This window comes from Megascapheus bottae, chromosome 12 (assembly GCF_031878675.1).
Source record: "Megascapheus bottae isolate mThoBot1 chromosome 12, mThoBot2.hap1, whole genome shotgun sequence".
In the NCBI taxonomy this organism is placed as follows: Eukaryota; Metazoa; Chordata; class Mammalia; order Rodentia; family Geomyidae; genus Megascapheus; species Megascapheus bottae.
Genome location: NC_143520.1, coordinates 22,751,249 through 22,775,866, shown reverse-complemented (window position 1 = coordinate 22,775,866; position 24,618 = coordinate 22,751,249). Strand labels below are relative to the sequence as shown.

At 35.1% G+C, this 24,618-nt stretch overlaps 1 protein-coding gene and 1 pseudogene across 2 annotated transcripts in view; one reads left to right on the top strand and one right to left on the bottom strand.

Moving 5' to 3' along the window:
• Positions 1–498: 498 nt before the first annotated feature.
• Acvr1c (activin A receptor type 1C) overlaps positions 499–24,618 on the bottom strand; it is an 84,338-nt gene continuing 60,218 nt past the window's right edge. For both annotated transcript variants that reach the window (XM_090342803.1, XM_090342804.1), the window contains exons 4-9: positions 20,881–21,111; positions 17,751–17,918; positions 15,375–15,531; positions 13,696–13,820; positions 10,977–11,107; positions 499–9,017 (exon numbers count right to left, since the gene is read on the bottom strand). In XM_090342803.1, the coding sequence (XP_090198929.1) occupies positions 8,892–9,017; positions 10,977–11,107; positions 13,696–13,820; positions 15,375–15,531; positions 17,751–17,918; positions 20,881–21,111 (938 nt within the window). In that variant the 3' untranslated portion in view covers positions 499–8,891. The remainder of the gene's footprint in view (positions 9,018–10,976; positions 11,108–13,695; positions 13,821–15,374; positions 15,532–17,750; positions 17,919–20,880; positions 21,112–24,618) is intronic.
• On the top strand, positions 16,875–17,030 carry LOC150056332 (small nucleolar RNA U3; annotated as a pseudogene).

Here is a 24,618-nt window from a genome sequence, read left to right as displayed (position 1 = left end):
CCAAGCACAAATACAGTCTTGGCAAAGCTCCTTGGAATACATATGCATTCACCAAATTCAAGGGACAATAAGAAGCCAAAGTATGGAGACAGAGATTGGGGCGTATCAGAAATGAAGGCAGAGATATACACTGTCTTTTGAAAAGAAGTGTAGAGAATTTGTTTGTGATTTTTATTGTGATATAGGCAATTTTAGGCTTGAGAGCAATTCAACAAATGAGCCCTTCAATTAGTGTTTTAAAAAGTACAATATGCTGGGGGGAAATGACATAGAGAGAAACTGTTAAGTTCCATCTAAGAAATTCTACATTTCTGTAACTCTCTTCTAGGAGGAAGAAAGGAGGGAATGATGGAAGGGAAAAGGAGAGAGGGAGGGAGGGAAGAAGGAAGGAAGGGAGTCCAGCCTAGTCCTCGGGGCTATCATTGAAATTTCTAACATTTACTCTATCCTCTGCACATAAATCTAAGCACAATTGTAAATAATTACATGGAAAGCAAATTATGACACCACTCATTTATTTAAAATAGAGCTTTATGTGCTTCACAGAAACAAGTGCAAGGAATACTTAATTATAATCTTTGCCACTTTACAAAACAATACATTTTCAGAAAATGCATACATAAAAATATAACATTTAGGCAGATAAATATTTACATCTGGATGCTGATGAAAATTACACTATGATATTGAATAGCTTTAAAATAAATACTCTTATGGCTTACTGTTAGTAGAATTTAATGTTTTTGTATGAAGGCTATCACTAAGTTCTTTTTCTGTTAAATTTTATAATACCATTATTTCTACATAAAATAAGTATATATTAGTAAAAAATGCATATCGTCACAGACTTAATAAACCATCTGAATAACAATTATTTCTCTTTGGAATTTTCAGTTCTCTTCACTCTCAACAATTGAAACTTCATACTGAAAGTCTCATGTGCACATATTTGATACAATTTATTGCCCAGTTCTCATTTTAAAAGGTAAGTTTATTTTCTCATATGTTTATATACATTCATTTTGACCTGTCTATTGAAAGGAAAGGTCTCTGTACACACTTAAGAATAACATATGGAAAAAAAAAGAATACCAGCTAGCATTTATTTATTTATTTTGCCAGTCCTGGGACTTGAACTCGAGCCTGAACACTGTCCTTGGGCTTTCTCAAGGCTAGTTCTCTGTCACTAGAGCCACAGCACCACTTCCAGCTTTATTTCAATGTATGTAGTACCAAGGAATTGAACCTGGGTCTTCGTGCATGCTAGGCAAGCACTCTACCACTAGGCCAAACTCCTGGCCCAGCTTTTAAAGTCTTTACAATAGGGACTTTTTTCACAGTAGTTCAAGAGTTCAAGGCATGTTTTGCAATGTCAAAATGCAATGGTTTTGACATTTGTAATATGTTCTTAGGTATAAGAAGAGTCACACTACCAAGAGAAAAGTATAATTAGTATTAGTACTTTGAAAGTCAATCCAAAATTCTTTTTTTGGAGATCTGAATCTAATTTTCTGTTTTTCTGGCATTTTTAAACCTACAACACAGATCAAGTTTGAATAATTATATCCAGTCTGGGATCAGAAAAGTACATGAACTTGACATCAGTCATTGTAGAAATGAAATTGAACTGAATGTTTTGCTCAGAGGTTCTCATTTTATATGAAAGGGAAAGAAGTGTTATTTGAAATTTCTTATTTACTTCTACTTAGTATGGGAAAAATGGAAATGTTGGTAAATCTCATCTTATGTTTGAACTTGTTAGACAGAGCCTAGACATACTATCTGTCTTGATAGACAGAGTCAATAAATAATGTCAAGTATGGAATGAATAGAATCCAAAAGGAGATGTCAAAAGTTGGATTCATGTACTTTGGTTCACATTGTTTGGGTTGAAATATTCCATTAACACGGACCAGCAACAGGGCAAACAACTCTCCTTGTTTTCCTAGAAATGTTAAGATGAAGAAAAGATATTTTTTCTTCTAAATTCTCTATTCGATTCACAAATATAAAAAATCATTTTCAAGCTTTAATTGCTGTTTCCTGAAGCTATAAAATGAGGGTCATTTTCCTGAAGACAAAAAGAGCACGTAGAATTATTTTCTTCAAATTATAAAAGCATCTGGATAGAAGAGACAACTGCAGTTCCTAGGAATGTTTACAAATGGCACAACAAATCCAGATCAATGTGGTAACGGTGGATATGAGGTTCATTTCCTTCTGCATTCACATTTCTTAGTGGCCATGTTAACAAGCAGAGCCATAAAGCCCTTGACCAAAATCTTATCATGAAGGGCTAGGGAAAGAAAAAAATGGAGAGCTGAGACTGTGGCTTAGTGCTTGCCTAGCATGGATGAAGCCCTGGGTTCCATTCCTTAGTACCACATAAACAGAAAAAGCTGGAAGCTGTGCTTGGCTCAAATGGTAGAGCACTAGCCTTGAGCAAAAAGAGGTTCAAGTCTTCCAAGACCCGAGGTCAAGCCCCAGGACCTACAAAAAATAATCTTATCATGAACACAATGAGGTCTGTGGAGAAAACAAGTCCTGAAGTACAAAATAGACCAGTAATTTGAAAATACAGTAATATCTAACCAAACTAAAATTAGACCTCTGTGGCTCATGTCTGTAACCTTAGGACTCAGGAGGCTGCAATCTGAGAATTGTGGTTCTAAGTCAGTCTGGGCAGAAACATTTGTGAGGTTTAGATCTCAAACAAACTACCCCCTAGAAAAGCAGAATGGGGAGATATGGCTCAAGTTGTGGAGTGCTAGCTTTGGCTAAAAAGGAGCCTAGAGACAGAGCTCAGGTCCTGATCAAGCCCCAGGACTGGTAACAAAATAAAATAAAGTCAACAACAAAAAAGTAAGAGAAAGAAAGAAAAAGAGAGGGAGGGAGAGAGAGAGACAGAGACAGAGACAGAGAGACAGGGAGGGAGGGAGAGAGAGAGAGAGAGAAAGAAAAGAAAGAAGCAAAGATAGGGCAAAGTAGAACTTGTGTTCTCCCAAGTGTTGTGTTCATCACACCCACAGTAGATAAGTATTCTGGCTCTTCTTAATAGATACATTTTAAAATAGAGAATATTATCAAATTTTGGTATAAAATCCAGACCACATGGCAAAATGGATTTGTTTTTAAAAAATGGCAAAAGCAAGACCAAACAATAATACCATTGTTAAACATCACAGAAATAAATTTAACATCCACTTAATGGGGCATATTATTTTCTATTCTCTTTCAACGTCTGTCTCAAGTAGAATTTGGGATTAAAGCAAAAGTAAATGTTCTTCATTCCGTAGCTGAAAATGAAAATATAGCAAGTCTTTTTAAAGTTTAAAAGGAAGTCATTTCTGCCATTAACAAAACCCTCTTTTATAGTGCCAAGAGAATAATTACTGGTAAAATTATGAGGCGAAACCTCTCATACATGGGTAGGGAAATTAAAATCTTGTTAAGAAATTCAGTGTGTAACAATCTGGACAGGGCTAGAGCACAACTAAAGAAAGACAGGAATTATGGAGTGATTTGGGGTTGATGAGATCTGGCAAGGATTTTTTTTTCTAAATGTACTGAAAGAAAATGAATGTTAATGATAAAGCTAATGAGAAATTGAGGGAGAAAAGAGTGAACTTAAATAATACACCCTTACACATAATCTCAGATTCATCTACCGAAATGCACTTTTCATCCTACCCTAGTCCATAGACATGGGGCCCTAAGGGAAGAGTTAGAAGCTTCTCCAATCATTACTTATACTGACTTAAAATAATAATAATTCTGGGGGAGGAATCCAGATCATTGCACATGGTAGGCAAGCGCCCTAGCATTCCCCACTGGGTTACCACTGACCACTGAAAAACTCCACTAGGAAATTCTGCATGCCCGTCCTTCCTACATTTTGTCAGGACTCCTATGATTTTTTTAACCTCCCTTAACAATTACTTAATTTTTTCCTTTACCTGTTTCAGTTTCGATCACTGACCTTAGTCTGAATGAATTATTTCAATAGAAAGGTAAAAAGATGAAGCCTTAGCCCTCATCACTGGAGGCATATTAATGTGCAGTCATGGCCTGTTTTGGTACATGGTAAATACATTTTTAATTAGAGTAAAAGTTAGTGAAATTAACACAGTGATGGGTGTGTCATCACCAGGTTTCTATAACTAGATCATTTAATCTTTTATCTATGGTCTATAAAATATTAGAATCAAATCGAAAACCTCAGATTCTAAATCCCAAATCCCCATTTTCATTTTTTCTTTTCCTTCTTTTTCTTTTTGTTTTTTTTTCTTTTTCTCTTTTTTATTTTTGTCTATGACACATCTGAAATAATTTAGGCCATTAAGAGAATCCACTTAATTTGAAGGTTAAATTTCTAGAATGATTAAGGTTAATTGCTATGTTTTATTTATTTTTCATGTACCTGTACTGGGTACTGAACTAGGACTAGAACTCAGGGCCTGGGTGTATGTGGGAGGGGGGAGAGGGGAGGAATTGTCCTTTACCTTTTTCATTCAAGCCTGGCATGTCTACCACTCAAGCAAGAGCTCCACTTCCAGGTTTGGTAGTTAATTAGGGATAAATACCTCCCAAACTTTCTTGCCATGCTGGCTTCAAATAATGATCGTTAGACTTCATCCTCCTGCGTAGGTACTTAAGTGTGTACCACCAGTGCCTGGCACAGTAGCTATGTGTTAAGAATTATAATTTTGGAAGATAGTTCCATGGAATAACTATTTTTGGAAGAAGGTGAGGAATTTAATAAAATAGTGAAAACCTTGATGGGGAAATAATTTCATGTATCTGTTTACATTAAAGTGCTTTGAAAACTTCTTTTTCATAGAAGTATTATTACTGTAATGTGAATTTTACATTTCTACTGACCTCTTTTGTTTTTGTTTCAAAATAAATGAATAAATAAATAAAGTTATCAGTACAAGAAATTACTGTCTTCACTAAAACAATTAATAAATTTAGGTAAGAATCAGTATCTGAAGCCAGAACCAAGTATTTATTATGAAAGTACTGTGTTCACATAAGAAAAACAAGATATTTATGATTTTAAGTAGCCAATAAAGTTCTTCCAAGACACAAACACTAAATGTTCCTTATAATATTGTATTTGACAATTGATCTAAGGAAATGGTCATGAAGAAACCTCCAATGCCTATTTTTATCCATTTGTTATTGATAGTTAATTTCTTCATGGGAAATAAAATTTCCATATTTTAAATAAATTTAAAATAAATTTTTTGTTGTTGTTGTTTTTTGGGGGCGGATCATGAGGCTTGAACTCTGGACCTGGGTGCTGTCCCTGAGCTCCACAGCTCAAGGATACCGCCCTAAACCTTGAGCCACAGTCCTACTTCGCCTTTTCTAATTAATTGGAGATAAGAGTCTCAGGGTCTTTAGTGTCCCAGCTGGCTTTGAACTGGGATCCTCAGACGTCAGGCTCCTGAGTAGCTAGGATTACAGACATGAACTACCACACCTGGCTAAAAATTCCTATTTATTTTCAATAAGCAATCATGATTCTCTCCCAAGTAATTTTTAACTTGTTCACTTTAACTTCGTATGGTGGCACATATCAGATCCTTGCATTCAGGTGATTCACTAGGTTTCATAATTCCAATGTGGGGATTTTAATATTGCCCTGAGCTTGATCTGCCCAAGGAAATCTTGCAGTAGCATTCCAGAATGGCAGAAGCTTTGTTTTCCTTCATTTAATTCTTCTACAATGGTAGAAGTACTAAAAACAATAAATTATTGTGAAACTTTCATCTAATGAATTTGCTGTAGCCTCATATTAAAAAATAAAAGCTGATTTCAAATTCTTTCGACACTGCAATCAGATTACTATTTTCATACAATCATGGAAATTTAAAATGCAAAGTTAATTGAAAGTATAAAGATGAGAAGCAAGTGCTATGCCTAAAATAGTGCACGACAGTCATGTTTCACTTAACTCTAAAGTCAGAACATAAATTAAGAATTCTAGATGTGACATGCCAAATATCTGAGACATGGAAGAATGCATACAACATTGTACCAATTACAAACCTAAATGCATAATATAGGAGGCAACAAATTCATGCTTACACACTGGCAACAAATAATATTTCTCTTATTTTCAGAAAGTGATGCTACATATAAATACCAACACCACTTGACACAGTAAGAAAAATTCATAATAACACTCCCCTAAGCTTTGTTTTATACTCAAGAACAGCAAAAGTACACTGATACTTGGGTTCTAAGAAGAATGTGTTTTTTTGGTCATAACAAAATTTAAATGAAACAAATATTATACGATAGGACACCATTAAAATCAATTATATAGAAATCAACAGTGTAAGTATATACAGTAAATCTGTCTTTTCCCTATTTTTATAAAAAAAGCAATTTTATGTGTGATCATGTTTACAGTTAAGGGAAATTATAATATTTAACATTTTCCTCATATTTGTTGTTGTAACCCTTTCTTAATTATTTTTGTAATTGAAATGTAAAATGACTCAGGAGTTATAGTTAATGCAAAACAAGAGAAAGTTTTCAGAATATATGGACATGCAATTATCTCCAGCATGAAGTACAAAGCAATTTTAAACATCTTCAAATAAATTATATAACATGATAAAGAAAATAGAGATATTCAAATACTAACTTCAAAAACTCACTATGTTCACCTAACAAAAACAAATAAAACAGGAAAGCATAGTCTTAGTTATTTAAGACTAGTACACCATTGTAAATAAATGATCTCATCCTCCTGCTCAAAGAAGCAATCTATGAGAAATAAAGTAACAAACATAAGGAATATTACCTTTTCACATAAGTTCTTTTTAGCATCCCTTCACATAGGCACTTTAACAATGTGATGATATATTTAAACTGTAATATCTAAATAAAGTTACTTGCTAAATGTGTTGCAATTTGAAAGTGATTTTCAGACCTATTCTAGAAACCCACTGTCATATAGAAATCAAGACATCCCACTTTGTATTTTATCTGTCACCTTACTTTCTTCCTCCACATTTGAGCATCTCTGTTCCCATTCCCAAATTAGACTTGAAAATCCCTGAGGGCAGGACCTATCTATCTTTTTATTCCCACTTGTACCCAATATTGTGGCACACAAGACATGGGGTGCTCCATTTTTATTTAATAAATGGATGAATAAATGAATGACAATGAAAGTATATGCAAACCCCACAGCTGTCAATTTTCTGCCTTTCTTATTTCAAGTCAATCAAATAGAGATGTGTTCAGTAATATATTTCCATAGTGAAATTAAGTAAAATCACTAAATTGTATATATCCTTTTATAATACTGCTACCCAAGCAGTGTTTTGTCAGTGCTTATAAAAGGGATAGTTACGTTTTCACTAGCTTTAAGTGAAAGGATTCCATGATTAACAAATAATCTTGAGAAATTCAGTCTTAAAAATAAGAAATCAACTAATACCTTTTCTGCTAGATTCTTCAAAGCACATGATATGCTAATGTACCTTTCCACTCTTGAAGACATTATGAAAGAGTACCTTTGTTCTTAGATCATCTCAACAAAAGACTGTTCTAAGGAGCAGAGTTTAGGAAGAATAAAAGTTGTGTTAAATCTCCTTCACTAAAGTAGTATTACAGACTGAAAAGAAATGTTTAGTGTTGCATTCAATATTCACCACATTGGCTGCATTCACCTGCTTCTCCTAAATGGGGAATACTGATATATTTTTGTAGGGATTGACTGTTACAATCTTTGAACAATTTACTTAATGTTTCTGAAAATATTTACTTCCTCTTTTTCAGTCCTTGTGTGTTCAGAAATAATAGGGAGCTCAGAATTTCTTTTGTTTTTTTTTAAAAAAATCATATATCTTCATACAATAGATATTCATGTTTGATTCACATTTGAAAGTGTTCCAAAACATTAATGCTCATTACTAAATGGGTAACTATGTCATTTCTATGAGGAAAATGCTAATAGATTTGGTTATGAGATTTCCTGAAGGGTCATTGTGATTCTGAAGAATTAGTCAGTATACTTCCTATAAAACCACGGTCATAATTTGAAGGATTTTCTACATGGGGAGAAAAGTACTATGTGAATTTGAGTGCATTTGAGCTAGTCCTCTGGTGTCATTTGCCACAAGATTTAAACCAACTGCCAGCTCTGTCATTCGTGGTATGACATTGGAACACGTATCAGTATTTCCAGATGTCAAGCTTATAAACCAAAGAAAGTAATGACTTAATGTGGTTTTCAAACTATGCCTTTAAGGAATGCGGTAGTAGTCAGTTTTGAAGAATGTGGGAACAAGGACAAACAAACTAACAAGCGGGACTCTGTACACCTGAACCTGTTTCATATATTCAAGTCAAAGCAATGTTTATTTTTTTCAGAATCCTGTTAATTTAATCATGGAAAAGCATAGATTGCATGATTTAAATTCTACCTAGCTACACATTCCAGTTCACATTTCTAATTAATATGTTTTCATCTCAGAAAAACTCTACATTTGTCTCCATTCATATGCTCTTGGTTCAAGTAAAAAAATAAAGCCTTTCATGACTTTTATTATTTTATATAGCTTATTTTATACTTTCATAATGTCTTTCTCATTGAATAAACAGATGAGTTGATGTGCCACTTTTCAAAGTAAAATCTAAGACAACATGGAGATTGGGTAAAGTCACGTCCGTCCATGCATAAATTGAAGTCATCTTTTCATGCTGCCTTTGGGCACTTCGATACTGTTCTTAATTATCTTTGAGGTAGAACCAAATCAAACAAAACAAAAAAGCAAAAAAATAAAAAATAAAAATAAAACACACACACACTTAAATCAGAAAAGCAAAAAAGAAAGCTGTGCGAGATTTCCTTGTGGTTATCCTAATTAGACTTTGCAATCTTCCTTGACACAAAGTTGAGAAATAGTCTTCTTTATTCGAAGGGCTGTCAGGCGTGCTGCCCCATTGGCATACCAGCACTCACGCATTATTCTTCCCATGACTCGGAGTGCCTTTAGGAGAAAAATATCCCAAGTTTTAGCTACTTTCAGGAAACAGGGAAGCAAAACCACAGACCCAAAAATTGATGTTAAACTTTGGAAAACTTAAAACAACAAGATGAGGCTAAATGAAAAGATCTCCAGGATATGAAAACAAGAGCTTTCACTTTGTTATCTGATATATATTTGTAATTGGTTATTTGAAATTTGATAGGGAAGGGGGGAAAACCAAGACGGGTGGGGGGGGGGTGGGAGGGAGGGTAATGGGTACCAAGACATGTGAAAGGGTATCAACGTATGTGAATTAATGCACCTTCTATCTGGCAAATATCATGTAACCCTTTTATTAATTACAATAAAACAACAAAAAGAAAACAAGAGCTTTATCTTGTGTGATTGTTGTTCTTAATGTACTGTTTTTTTCTCTTCTTTTTTGTTGCCCTTTGGTTAATCTCATATTGTTACTGTTTCTGACTGTGTTACCTGACATATTGTATATACGTTTATTTGTTTATTTGAAATAAGAAAGGGAAGGGGGAAAACAAGATGATTGAGAGGAGGTAGGGGGAGGGAAATGGGGACAAAAACATGAGAAGGGATATCAATGTGTGAAAAGTAATGCACCTACTATCTGGTGAATATAACTGTAACCCCTCTATTACAATAAAAAACAACAAACTAATACACTGTAAAAATACCATTTATACCTCAAAATTAAAAAAAGAAATCAAACAACATCAGAAAGAATGACATTGCCCTATTGTAAAGGAAATGGAAAGACTTGGGAAAAAATCATATTAAGTGAAGTAAGCCAGATCCAAAGAAACATGTTCCATGGTTTCCCTCAATTGTAACAATTAGTATACATTTAGGATTCTCCTAACAGAGGATGATAATAGCTCAAAAGCTATGTTCATATATGCCCATATAGGATGAGGCTAAGGGAAATGTTTCCAGGATATGGAAACAAGAGGTTTATCTTTGTGATTGTTGTTCTTAATATACTAGGTGAAGCTATTTCTTCTTTCTTCTTTTCCCCTTAAGGTTTATCTCATGTTATTTCTGTATCTGACTTTGGTACCTGGTATGTTGTATATAGTATTATTTGTGTATTTAAAAATGGGAAGGTAAGGGGAAAAGATCAGTGGGAGGGGCAGAGGAAAGAAAAGTGGGAGAGAACATGGGAAGGGGTAATAATATTCTAGAAGTAATGTACCCACTGCCTGAGGAATGTAACTGCAACCCCTCTATACATCACCCCAACAGTAAAATAAATTTATTTTTAAAAGCAAACAACAGCAACTAAAAAAACACAGTGAACCCTAAACAACAAGGGAAGAACATTAGGATCAAGTTTCTTCAAAATTTCTTATCAAGACACAAATATTAGCAGTGTAAGTGAAAATTCGATCTATTGATGTCTGGGAATATAGTAAGATGGCTAGCTTTTAGAGTTTTAGAGTTTGGTACTTTCATAATGCCAGTGATCAGGATGCTGAATTAGAAAGATTGCAAGTCAGGGCTAGAGTGAGATTCTGTCTAAAAAAACCAAGACAAAAAATAAACAAAAAAATATATAAGCTGGGCACTGTGGTTGACATCTGTAATCCTAGCTATGAAGGAGGCTGAGATCTGAGGATCATGGTTCAAAGCCAGCCTGGGCACTAAGTATCATGAGATTCCAGTTAATCACCAGAAAATGGGAAGTGGGGCTGTGGCTCAAGTGGTAGAGAGCTAGCCTTGAGCAAAAAGAAAAGCTCAAGGACAGTGCCAAGACCCTGAGTTCAAGCCCCAGCACCAGCACAAGAATAAAAAGATAGAAAGAATTATAATTAAAATATACAATAGTGATACTCACCTAAAATAATATAATGGAGTAGGGGGAGCTATTAGAAAAAATTCATAAGAACATATGTTGTGCTTGATTTCTGGTAGTTTGCTCTAAATGCAATAATAATATAAAAGCCTTACTTCACAGCTTTGCCACTGGTTCGGGATACTGGGTCGCAACTTCTGGTCACAAACAACCTTCCTCATTTCCTCAATTGAGGGGTCTGAAGGCACCATGTCATAATAAGGCAATTGATACTCCTCAATAATTCCTACAAGAGATTTGCAGAATCAGTTTCCTTGCAATATAATCAATAAGGATGCCTACTTCAAATGAATACAAATTCAGTCTTCTAGGCACAAGTGCCACCTTAGAAAACTGGAAAGACAATTCATTAAAATAATGTATCACTATAAAACCAAGGTTTCAGTTTAAAGGCACTCATTGAAGTTATTATGTAAAGTTATAAATATAAGAACAGGGGAGTTTGGCCTAGTGGTAGAGTGCTTGTCTATCATGCATGAATATCCGGGTTTGATTCCTTGGTACCACATACATAGTAAAATCTGGAAATGGTGCTGAGGCTCAAGTGGTAGAGCTCTAGCCTTGAGAAAGTCCAAGGACAATGCTCAGACCCTGAGCACAAGCCCAGGACTGGCAAAAATAATAAAATAAAGTAAGTATAAGAACATGTACTCAGGGGCTAGGAGTTTGGCCTAGTGGCAGAGTGCTTGTCTAGCATGCACGAAGACCCGGGTTCGATTCCTCAGTACCACATACATAGAAAAAAGCCAGAAATGGTGCTGTGGCTCAAGTGGTAGAGCTCTAGCCTTGAGAAAGTCCAAGGACAGTGCTCAGGCCCTGAGCTCAAGCCCAGGACTGGCAAAAAAAATGTTTAAAAAAAAGAACATGTACTTATTACATATATATTACAACTTTTATGAATACATTAATCATTTTTACCAAGCTCTGTGGCTCATATATGTAATTCTAGCTACTTGGGAGGTTGGGATTTTGATTTGAGGTCAATCTGAACAGTAAAATTTGCAAGACTCCTTTTAAACCCACAGCTCTGTGTGGTGACTTGAACTTGTCATTCCAGCTACATAGAAGACTAACATTGTGGAAATTGAGGGTTCATACCAGCTTGAACAAAAAGTTTTCAAGATACTTTGCAAAAAATCTGGCCATATAGACCTGTCATCCCAAGAAACATAAATAACAGAATTGTAGCCTAAGAAAAGTTAGACAAACATCAATGTGTTTTACAACTTAAAAAAAAAAATAGGTAGGTAGGTATATGCTGAGGGATGGTTGAGAAGGTTGAAGCAAGCAACACCAATCAAGGTGCATTGTATTCATAAACTGCTTTGCTATGTGGCACTTCCTTTGTAAAACTACTTAAAGATAATAAAAATTTAAAATAAAAGTAATGAATGTGTTAGTAATGAATGATGTGCCGCATTATTTTGTAAACTAAGTATCCCTGGAATCATGGGCCAATGAAGATATCACATTACCCTAGAAGAGTATTTTGTGAATTTGCTCGGGAACATACACCTAGCAACTGGCAGATCTGGAATCCAAATCCAGATGATTGATTCTAGACTTCCTGTTCCTCACAGCTATAAAGAGTTCTATGTTCCTGAATGTTTTATAACTCATCTATGAAAAAAATAGAAGAGGGTCGTATTTCTCATTGGAATCTTTTGTATAATATGCAAGGCTTTTTAACATAAAATCAATGTAACCAGAAGTGGTATCAATACACAATGCAAAAAGGCAGTGACAATTTTCACTGAAAGTTTACTCAGTAATAATATAAGATTCACATGAATTAATTCCTTAAGCCATCTTCAAGATAAAGTGAGACTTGCCTGAAGTCTGCCATTCAAAGAGTTGCTAAACTAAAGCTTCATTCTAAGACTATCTCTTCTAAAAACAAAAACTCTATACATGGTGTCCTAAATATCTGTAATTCCATTTATTTTGGAGGTAGAAATAAGAAGAATCATGATTTCAGCTCTAATTCTGATATCCCATCTTGCCATCAATAAACAGAATCACATGTGTGCGCCTATGTGGAAGACAAAAGTAGAATCATCAAAGATGGTTTTAAAAAAGAAAAAAACAACAACAAGACTAAAACAAAAAGGCCTAGAGGCTGGCTCAGGTGGCAGAACATGTGTCTTGCTAGTGAAAGCCCTTAAGGATCAACTCCAGTACCTCAAAAATAAAAAGTAAAAATTCTATAAATCATACTCTACCAGCATTTAACTTTTATCCATAGTTGCATCCATTTCAGGCTGTGTGTGTAGGTTTTTGTACACTCATTTTTCTCTTCCCATTATTAATTTCTAACTGCTGATAGAAGTAGAGGCAACAAGTTTGTCTTTGCTCACATACTCCCCTCGTCACTCCCCCAGACTCTCTTCACATTCATCACATCAAGGGGGGTTAAAAAAAAAGATACACAAGAAAAGGCTAGGAAATGAAAATGTAGCTTAAGTCCTAAGATCTTGAGAAGTCATTAAACTTTGTCAACATATAAGCTATAAATAACTACATAGAGACTTAAGTGAAATAATTTTCAAGTGATTCACAAAGCAGCATTACAGGAATCATAATTTTCAGGACAACTGTCATCTCCATTTCAGAAGTACTCAAAATATAAAAATCTCCAGTATATAAAGCAGCATGCTCCACTTTTATCCCTGAAAGGATATCACCAAAAGGCAATCTCTTAAATGTTTCAAAATGATTTGATACAGTGCTTGGGTGGAAAAGATAGTCATATTTGTATTCAGAATATCAAGGAAAAGCAAAGCAGACACAAAGCATATTTTCAGAAAAACTTACCTCCAACCGAACACCTTCGGGCTATTTCCCAGTATACCAGACCAACAGAATAGATGTCAGCTCTTTTGAAGGACTCAAAAATACTCAAGTTCATTGTATCATCCAGCATTTCTGGAGCCATGTACCTTCAAAACCACACATGTGTCAGAATCTGTGTATGATTTTTAGCAATCCAACAAAATAAAAGCTTAATAAAACTTGATATAATGTATAAATTAATTTGATTCGCATCTCAACCAAGTACTGCAATCATGTCTGCAACATTTGCTACTCAGGAGGATAAGGTTTGAAACAAGCCTGGGCAGAAAAGTTTGTAAGACTCCTGTCTCCATTAAACTACAAAACAGCTGGAAGTGGAGCTATATAGCTCAAATGGTAGAGAACTAGCTTGAGAAAGAGGCTCAGGAACAGCACCAGATCCTGAGTTCATGCCCTGGGATTGGTATTAAAAAATGAAACAATGGAAGAAAAGCAGCCCTGATGTGGAGTCAGTCACAGGGGGAAGTTAAGGCTGTTTTGTTTCTTTTCCTTTTGCTTATTTGTCTATATATATTTTAGGAGTGTAACGGAAGGCACAGAAATGCGGGACAAAGGGCAAAAAAATGCAGCAGTGATGATGACTGGAAACCATTGTTGAAAATGAACTATTCAATTTATGGGTAGGATGGGAGGGGAAAAATGGGAGATAGCAAGGGAAGGGGTGACATTGACTAAAAGAAAATGTTCCCTTTGCCTGACTTATGTAACTGCTACCTCTTAGTTTAATAAACATTTTTAATAATTAAAAAATAAGAAAATAATTTTAGGGTTATTCGATCTAAATTCTTGGAGTGGTTCTTTAATCTCAAGGACACTCTCCTGAGATCTCAAATACAGTTTAGAATGCAACTATATACTAGATTCTCTCCAGGGCTTTTAACAACTGGAAGAAAATATTTTGATTTCAAGGTTAAGATCTCTGGAAATGTGTCACAGCCACCTGGAGACTGAAACTTGAGGAAGTGGAAGTTCATTGGCTGGGTGGCCACCTGCTGTCCAGAAGGAGAAACACACTAGAAATTCCATGACCATGAGCCTGTCCTGACTCTTGTGCTATGTATGTCATTATTACCATGCCTGTTCTGATGTTCCATAAATTTGGTTCCTTTAGATGGCAATTGTGTCCAAGCTTACATTATTTTACTACACACCACTTCAGAAAATATAAAGGTAAGTACAAATGTAAGTAATGCATATATTGCTAGGCCATGTAATTGAATATGAAGAAAGTATAATAGCACACAAATATATGTATTATAAAGAGTCCCTAACTTGTCAATATATTAATGGTAGACATGTTGTTTGGAATGTGACCATTTAGAGCCACCCCTGATATTTAGTTTACTTATGAAGCATAAAGGCTCTGGAAAAGCTATACATTCCTGAAGGATTTTTCTTATTACTAGGAAAATACACCTGGAGAAAGTGGCACTTAAAACATAATTTATACTCCTTTTTGCCCAGTTCCCAGCATTGGACTCAGTACTCAACTGACTTATTTGTATGGTTGAACATGTCATCTCTTGGATCCACTGATTTCTCAGTGGTTAAGGAAAGCCGCTGTTTTCTCGGGTCTATTATTTCTTCACTTGAGACCTACACACCGTGGCTGTTGTTTTCCCCACAGTAGGCCTGCTTACCTCTTGGTTCCCACCCTTGGGTTCTGAGGTATGTCAATTGTATTCAGTATTGAATCATGCTTTACAGCCAACCCAAGGTCAGCTATGGCACACGTTTCACACTTTTTCACTAAGATATTTTTTGACTTTATATCACGGTGAGCAATGGCAGGTTTACCTACAAAGCATAAGAAAACATATTCAACACTTCATACTGAAGGCAATTGTTCCAAACCAAATCATTGTAAAGACTTAACTTGGACAAAATCCATGAGAAGGGATATCAATGCATGAGAAGTAATGCACCTACTATCTGGTGAATGTAACTGTAACCCCTCTATCCATTACCCTGATAATAAAATTAAAATTAAAAAAGACTTAGTTCAATTATCACATTCTCAGACAGTGTTTCCTTGACACCCTATCCTGTGCTTGAAGTCCTTCATCAGAACATCCCATTTATTTTTTTCATATATTTTTATTGTAATTAATAGAAGGGTTACATGATATTTGCCAGATAGATGGTACATTAATTCCCATACACTGATACCCTTTCACATGTCTTGGTCCCCATTTCCCTCCCCCCACCCCCACCTCTCATCTTATTTTCCCCCCTTCCAATTTCAAATAACCAAATACAAATATATCCAATATATCAGGTAACAAAGTGAGATACTGTAACAATATGAGATAACCAAGGAACAGCAAAAGAGCTGAGAGATAATATAGAGAACACCCCATTTATTAATGATTGATTCGATTTTAACTTGGTGGGTCTTAGGGACTGCACTTAAGACTTTGAATTTCAGCTTTTAGTTTGTTTTTGTGCTTAGGTGTTACTAAATTTTTATAGTCTAACCCCAAACCATAATCTTCCTATTCCTATCTTTTAATATGCTGAGATTTAGGTTTGTCTCCACCAGCTCCACCCTCCCACTTGCTTTCTTAATAGCTCTAATTGCTGTCTGGATTGTGCTACTTATCCTGAAGCATGTCAACATGTCTATCCATCTGTGTTTCCACACTGAACTATGTCTTGTCATCATGCCCCACTGTTTAGAATGCTGAATGACATTTGGTAGGCACCAATACATTTTTTCAGAAAATATAGAAGGAATTAACATTGCTATGTGTACATAATATGACAGCAAAGGCTGGGTGACAGCGGTTCCCATCTGTAATTCTAGCTTCTCAGAGGGTTGAGGGTTGAGGATCATGATTTGAAGCCAGCCCAGGCAGGAAAGTCGGTGAAACTCTTTTCTCCAAGTAAGCACCAAGTAAAGCTGAAAGTGAGATGCAGCTCAAGTGATAGAATATGAGCCTTGATGAAAAACCTCAGGGAGAGGGGCCAGTCCTGGGTTAAATCAAATTCAAAGTTTTACTACCCTAGATTGGTGATTCCCAAATGTGAACTAAGACTGTGGTCATACTTGAGAGTATTTTCTAACTACATTATTTGTGAGATACTGCTTTTTCTTCATTTCAACTCAAACACAAAGGCATAATTAAAACCAAGTCTGAAAGACTATACTTTCAGGGATCATTTCTACAGTATATAAAAATAAGCCTGACTCCTGCATGTCAGCCTTGGTAAAAGAGCGAACAACAACAGAATCATCTAGAGCCATGCAAAGCAGCCTTCATCCTAGGAATTCCTCTATATGAAATCTTTGCTTTAAATAAAAATTGATTTATCAGAAAAAATAAAGACAGGTCTGAAAATCTAGTCCATAATTCAGCCATTAAACAGGTATGCAAAAATGTAAACAAAATATTATTTTCATTACATAGGTTTTTCTGTATCACAAAATATGATATGGGGTTTAAAAAACATTCTTACATTAACAGTTAATTGTTGTTACTTTGACAATAATATTATTTGTTTAGTCTCTCAATCTTAATTCTATTATAGCAAGTATTAATGTAGGCTACATACTCAAAAGCTTTCTCAGAGCTTGTAATAAATTTTGAGTGTAAAATTTTCATGAGTCCAAAACTTGAGAACAATTAATCTGTGGAAACTGTGACTTGATACAGACAATTTTAAGTCAATGAATTAAGAAAACAGTTAATATTATTTGGCCTTTAGTTGATATTCAAATACTCTTTTATGATTTTTTTTCTGACTTTTTAATTTTAAGAGGAAATTTATATTATTTTAATCTTGAATACAGAGCTTTTGCCACCTATATATATATACATATATATACATATATATGGTGGCACTATCATTTTTGATAAGTACTTTATGATCATAAATTATCTTTATTTTCCTTTGTATTTGGTATAGTCTTAAGGAACTAAAGTACAATTAAATACTAAAACAATTGGACTACTCTAACAACTTAATAGTCTTTCTTCTAGTTGAGCAGAAGATATTTGAAAGAAGCTATGTACCTTGTGTCCCAACAATCTCCATATGGAGATGCGCCAGACCACTAGCTATTGAAAGTGCAAGTCTGACCATTCCAGCTTCAGTCACGATGTTTCTGTTTAAGTAGTCATACAGGGATCCCTGCTCATGATATTCAGATACAAGCCACAGTTGAGTCCAGGTTCCATTATCTAACAGGAAAACATAATGTACACTGTTAATATATGTTAAGAAAGTATCAAAAAGCATGCAGATAAATATCAGTATTTAACATTATTTTTTTTGTCAGCAGAGGCAAGTTCATTTAGTAAGGGAGGCTTACAGAACATCATACAAAAAAGTAATGTGCAAAATTCTCAATGAATCACTGATGTTGCTGGGATGTGAGAACCCTCCATTGAAATCAGAAATTGTGAAACAATAATGCTAACAACTAAACCATACATGCCTTATTCCCTCTAATCAGTACCTGCTAGCAATAGTAATCAATGGTAAGAAGTATAACTGCCAGGTTTTCATGGTCTCAGCACTGTTATAATTTATGTCAGGTTTTAAGAAAGATGTGTTAATGAAAATGATAAATGCAACAAATTTACAAAAAGTATTTTTACTATCACAAACTTTCTAATATTCAAACAATGAATGGGCATATTTATGATCCTTTCAAAATATGAAACCTTTGACTTTTCCTAAACCCAGATACAAATAGTCAAACTCAAATGATAGGCATTTTCAGATAATTTACTTCATTAACCCAGTTAATCTACTCATGTTCTTAATAACTTTTAAAAGAGAATTTAGTCTAACACTTCTCTAAGTATTAGAGCACACATCCAGAGCCAACATTACTTTTCGAAATAAAATATATACAATAATCTCAGTCGTCCTGACCAGTTCTAGTACTCAATGAATGGAATCTATAATAAATATTTCCTGAGTATCCATTTTGCTTGATGCTATGTTACAGGAGCTCTTTATTGCTAAAATACTTCCTTTCCAAACCCAGTTAACCATAAGATTTCCTAGGAACACAAACACCAGCATAATGATACAAACATTTTAAAAAATAACTGATCCCATGAAAAGCTCAGCCTTACATTCTCTCCTTGATTGATGAGTAGTGGCTATTTTTGCCCTTTCTGCATAGAACCTTTGTCAGACAGTTAACTAACAAGTGAAACTGCAGGTGTTGAAGAAGATAAGGGAATTCATGAAGGCAAAAGAATATTAGAGAAATAGGTTGCAAGTAAGGATAGAGCCAGACAAAAGTAGACCAATTAAACTGGGGGAAAATAATTATCTCCTTTCCATATTGTTTTATTTATTCTGCCAGTCCTGGGCTTGAGCTCAGGGCCTGAGCATTTTCCTTGGGATTTCTCAAGGTTAGAGTTCTACCACTTGAGCCTCAGCATCACTTCCAGGTTTTTTCTATGTATGTGGTACCAAGGAATCGAAACCTGATCTTCGTGTATGCTAGGTAAGCACTCTACCACTAGGCCAAACTCCCGGCCCCTCCATATTGTTTAAACCAACAAACATCCTGATTATATTAGTCCATTGGGATGAAACACCTCACAATAGTCACAGCCAAGTTGGAGCTGATAGCATTGTAAATCATCCTAACCAGCAGGTAACACCAGAACAAGATTAAAAGGGGTAAATTTGCCTGGTAACCAAACAAGAAATGTCTCTTTTTTCAAATCTGGATGTAGTTTTTAAGTAAAGGGTGTTAAGAATTTGGGAAGAACTTATTCTTCAAGTTCATCTTGGCTTTACTATATTTCTCCCAAGTAAGCCAGAGATGAGAAAATCATCAGGAAAGGCTACCATAAGCCAAAATATATGACAAATATATTTTCTCATTATATTTGTCATTATATATGTTCTCATTATATCTGATCAAAATAATCATAGGTTTTCTAATTTGTACAGGCACTGGTAGATGCCTAATACACATGAATTATTCATTTTAACCTTTATTTTTTAATAAGGTTGTAACTGTGAATCCATTAAATTTCTTCATTATTACTGATATAATCAATTAAATTCAAATTGGACTGGATCAAGTTCACTCACTTTTGTTCCTAATTACTTTTCCTTGAATACTTGAGTAAGAAAAATCTTTGTTGAAAGATAGAAAGATTCAAGCTTCCTACTGATTACTCAGATATATGAAATATTTTAGAACTGTTAAAAATACTACAAAGCTGATGCTCTCTTTTTGTTCTGGTGAGCTATAAAAATTAACAGTTTATCATTTCTTAATGTAAATCATGCTCAAAGCAACACTAGTAAAAGTTGTCACTTAAATTGTCTTGCCTGCTCTCATTCTAACAGACTCTATAAATAACATTTGTTGAAAACTTGGTCCTGAAGAAGCCTGTTGTACAGATAAAAAAAAATAGATTCTTGACAAAGGTTATCATTCAGTTTGCATCCACTAATATGCTTGTATCTCTTGGTAAAATACTGAAGTTGTTTGCATCTTGGTTGGTAAACAGCTGCTCTTCAATACTCTGACGGAACTTTGCCCTAGACATCTCATGGCTCTTGCCTTTCAAGATGACTCCAGATCTTTCCATTATCCAGCAGCCACTGAAAAACTGAAATCTGACATGATGAGGACTTCTATGATTAGGGCCACAGCCAAGACTTCTGTTGTGATGGTTGGTCCACATTCCATACTAGTCATGAAATGTTTTTTAAACTGCCACTCGATCATGTTATCATTATGATTTTTGATCAGTCACTTGTTTTATTTTAGTGTGAATGTAGTTGAGGAAAAGAAGAAAAAACTTTCTTTCCCCAATAAAGAAATTCGACTTTTATATAGTTTTCATGAAAAAAAATATTAGCCAGGTGTCAGGGGCTCACACCTGCAATCCTTGGTTCTCAGGAGTCTGAAATCTGAGGTTCATTGTTCCAAGACTGCCAAAATAGCAAAGTCTATGGAGTTCATTATGTCCAATTAACCACCAAATAGCCAGAAATGGAGTTGTAGTTCAAGTGGTAGAGCTAGCTTTAACTAAAAAGCTATGAGACAGCACCACGCCCTAAATTCAAGCCCCACAACCAGAAAAACAAAAACAAAACAAAACAGAAAAAGATTTGGTCTCATTTGAAAGTGCACCTGACATTTTTATTTGACCATACCTTTGTTGTCAGCAGCAATGAAACCAAGGATGTTTTCATGTCTCAGCATAACCGTCTGGTAGATTTCTGCTTCTCGGAACCAAGATCTCTCATCTCTGGAGGAGAATATCTTCACAGCCACATCTTCACCGCACCACCGACCATGCCATACCTCACCAAATCTGCCTTTCCCTACTATTTCCTGAAGCACAATCGTCCTCGCGATTGTTCTTTGAACCAAGAGGGGCAGACCTGATGAAAGAAAAATTGGGATTATCTTTGAAAGCAACTGTCACAGAAAAGAACTGCTCTGCCTGCTCCTCTTCTCATAAAGAAAGCAAAAACACTTTAATTTAACCCATTTTGAAGAAATAAACACCACAACAGCAACCTTTAATACCAAGTCATGCTCAAAAACATACTCTACTATTAATTTCTCTTCTATTCAAAAATAAATTTTTGAACATAACCTGCTCTTAGAAATATCTGAGCTCCTAGAATTGTTCTAGATCATTCTGAATTGGCCATCAAAGCCAGTTATATGACTAAAGACATGAAGGAAAACAAGTATTTTATTAACATTAAACTAAAGTGTGTGATTCCTAGTGCAATTAGGAAAGTAAAAGACTGATGAATTAAAAAAACTATATTAAAATCTGAAAGTAATGAAACAAATTTGGACTGGTGATATAGCTTGGTCATAGAGTGCCTGAGGCTTCGAGTTCATTAATTCTGGACATAGTTTTAAAAAGAAAAAAAAAAGGATGGAGATATAGCTCAGTGGTAAAGCACTTGCCTAGCAAGTGCTGCATCCTGGGTTCAATCCCCAGAACCAAAAAAAAAAAAAAAATCAATGAAATAACGTCACCTAAACTGAAATACGTTATCTGTGAAATTAAGTTTCAAAAAAAACCCCTTATTCTGAGGGCATATATAATCAATTATATTTTGAAAATCACATGTAAAACTAAAAAAATCTAATTTAAATAATTTTTAAGTTAAAATGTGAAGGTAGGGTATATTTGCTAACTTCCTCTATCCCAGCTTCCCAGAAGATAGAGATTGGGAAGAGTATGATTTAAGGCCAGCCAGGCAAAAAGCTAACAATATTTTACCTCAACAAATTAGCCAAGTGTGGTGGTTCACATCTGTCATTCCAACTATGCAGGAGGCATAGGTAAGAGGACCGTGGTCCAAGGCCTGCTGGGACACAAAGCTCAAAATCCTATCTGAAAAAAAAAAATCCAACATTGTGTGATCTGGGAAGCCTGTATTGTCTACCATCTATAGCTGAATTAAAAGACATTCACCATTTTAAAAAGTATATCCTATGACAAAGAGAGCTAAAGGTGTGGCTCAAGTGATAAAGCATTTACCCAGCAAGTTCAAACCCTGAGTTCAAACCCCACCACTACCAAAATATATAAATAAATAAATAAGGAAGTAAATAAATGCAGAAAAGTTATGTCAAATGCCTACATTATTGTTTATAGTAAACAGTAAGGATTCCTACAATAGAAGAGAAACATTGTGAAATATGGTATAGATATAGCATAGATAAGCAAGACGGGTTCAAATCTCAGCTGCACCACTCGGTAACCAATTACAAATTATTTAACTTCTCAATTATTTAAAGGAACTTTAGCTTCCTTCTCTGAAAACAGAAAAAAATAAGGACTACAGTATTGCCTGTGTCATGATAATGTAAGAATTAATAATCATGGAGCACCTAGCACAGTATCTGTCATAGTATTAGCCAATGATTATAATCCTTTTAATACTATGTTAATCTTAGCTACTTATACAGTAGCACTCTTCATGGCATGGGAAACTACTTTTACTACACTGCCAATTGAAAACATCACATAATATAATTTACTCATCCATGCAAATACCTGCATCTAGCTTTTCACAATCTGTTGGAAAAAGATTCAAGAAGAAATGTGCTATGTGTTATGATGGTTATTACCATGCGGTGGAAGCTGGGTGAATTGGACATTCTTTCTCATTTCTGAATCTTCATAATTTCCACACTGAAAATTTATTGCTCTTAGAATCTTATTATCAGAAGACATGTAGTTGGAGGCCATACGATAAATTTATTCTAGAACTTGTTCTTGTTATTGTCATTATCTTCAGATGGCTGTGACAGCAGCACTCTGAAGCTCCTGGGGACTTTGGCCTTGACTCTCAAAAAGAGAGCCAGTGTTTATTCAGATGTTCTCCTCTTCGTGAGAACCACCCACTGTGGCTAAATAGGCACAGAGTAGAAATTTGCTGGGATGAGCCTCAATAATTAGTCAGGAAGCTCCCCAGTCAGAAAGTTCTTTTGAAATCTTATTTTGAGCAAAATGGGGTCTAACAGTAATAATTTGACTTGCCCAGGGCTGTGCTGCCACTGGGAGGCAGACCCAGACCTGAAACACTGGTGTGGTCCAAAATCTCTTCCTGTGAACAGACACAACTACAGTCATGCCTTGTGGGAAGATTCCAATAGCAATGGTAAAGAGTATTTTTGTAGCTTAGAGTCCCTTTTTCAACTGAGGACACAATTAACAGTTCACATTAATAGTTATTTGGTCAAATTTCTATCTGCTTTTTTCCTCTCTCAAGATCTTGTGTACACACATGCACATACACCCATGCACTCAAAAAATCACTATAAACAACATATGGATATTACAATAGATATGCCAATGTTTTCAAACTGCATTTGATTGGGCATGTGACCCAAGGTACAGAGCAATGATAAAGAAATCATGTAAGATTCTTCTTAGACTATTAATTTGGGAAAGTAGAATGAAAGTAGCCTCTGTATCTTTCAAAGCAACTACCAAAATAACCTGTGTAATTTTTATATTCTCTTTCTAGAGTTCATTTAAAGATATCTAGATTTTGGTTTTGTTGTAAATTCATTTTGATCCCCCCCAGGGATTTTGTAGATATTGCAGCTTAGCTGGTGACATGATACTTCACAACTGTTATACCACAAGAGAAAAAACTTCCTGCTCTCTCAAGAGCCACCAGAGACACAATTCACTCTCAATGTTAGTTCAGTAAAGCATCAGTTCATTTTCCTATTATGTAGGCTCTGTATTTCTCAAATGTGTCCCAGACCAGGTCAAGGACTAACTGTTTTTGTATCTCAACATCTGACAAAGCTGCTTCACATTCAAGGTCGCTGGCCAGTTAGGAAAGGCAAAGGGCCCAGACTGCCCATCTTCTCCTGCTGGTGAGCTCTTGTGGCTGAAGCTTTGCTGTGGAAAGACCCATAAGCCTGAATGGTGATGGAAGGCAGATAGATCATCAATTACTTTTAGCCAGGGACTACTACCAAATCTCTGCCAGCTGATTGATGTTTATTTAGATTATATTAGTTATAAAGAAAGTTCATCATTTCATCTCCACACATTTACACTGCCTTCTAATCAAGTGTGCCCCTCTAGCAATATCTCCACCCCCCCCACTGTTCCATTTCCATATACAACTGTGTATGGGTTTTTGGGAGGGTGGGGAAAGATGCCTAAAATCCCTTCAAATGTATTTTTAAAGAAATCATTGTGCTTAGTTAAGGTTATTCCTTTATTTCTAAAAGTGATCTTAGAATGATTTAAGAAGGAAGAGCTCAGAAGTCAATAGATCTAGATTTAGATTTAAATACCCCCCCCAAAATTAAAAAAAAAAACCTTTTAACATGATTTTTTTATCTTATGCCAAACTCATGACTACTTTTGCTAAGTAAACATCCAATGTATGGGT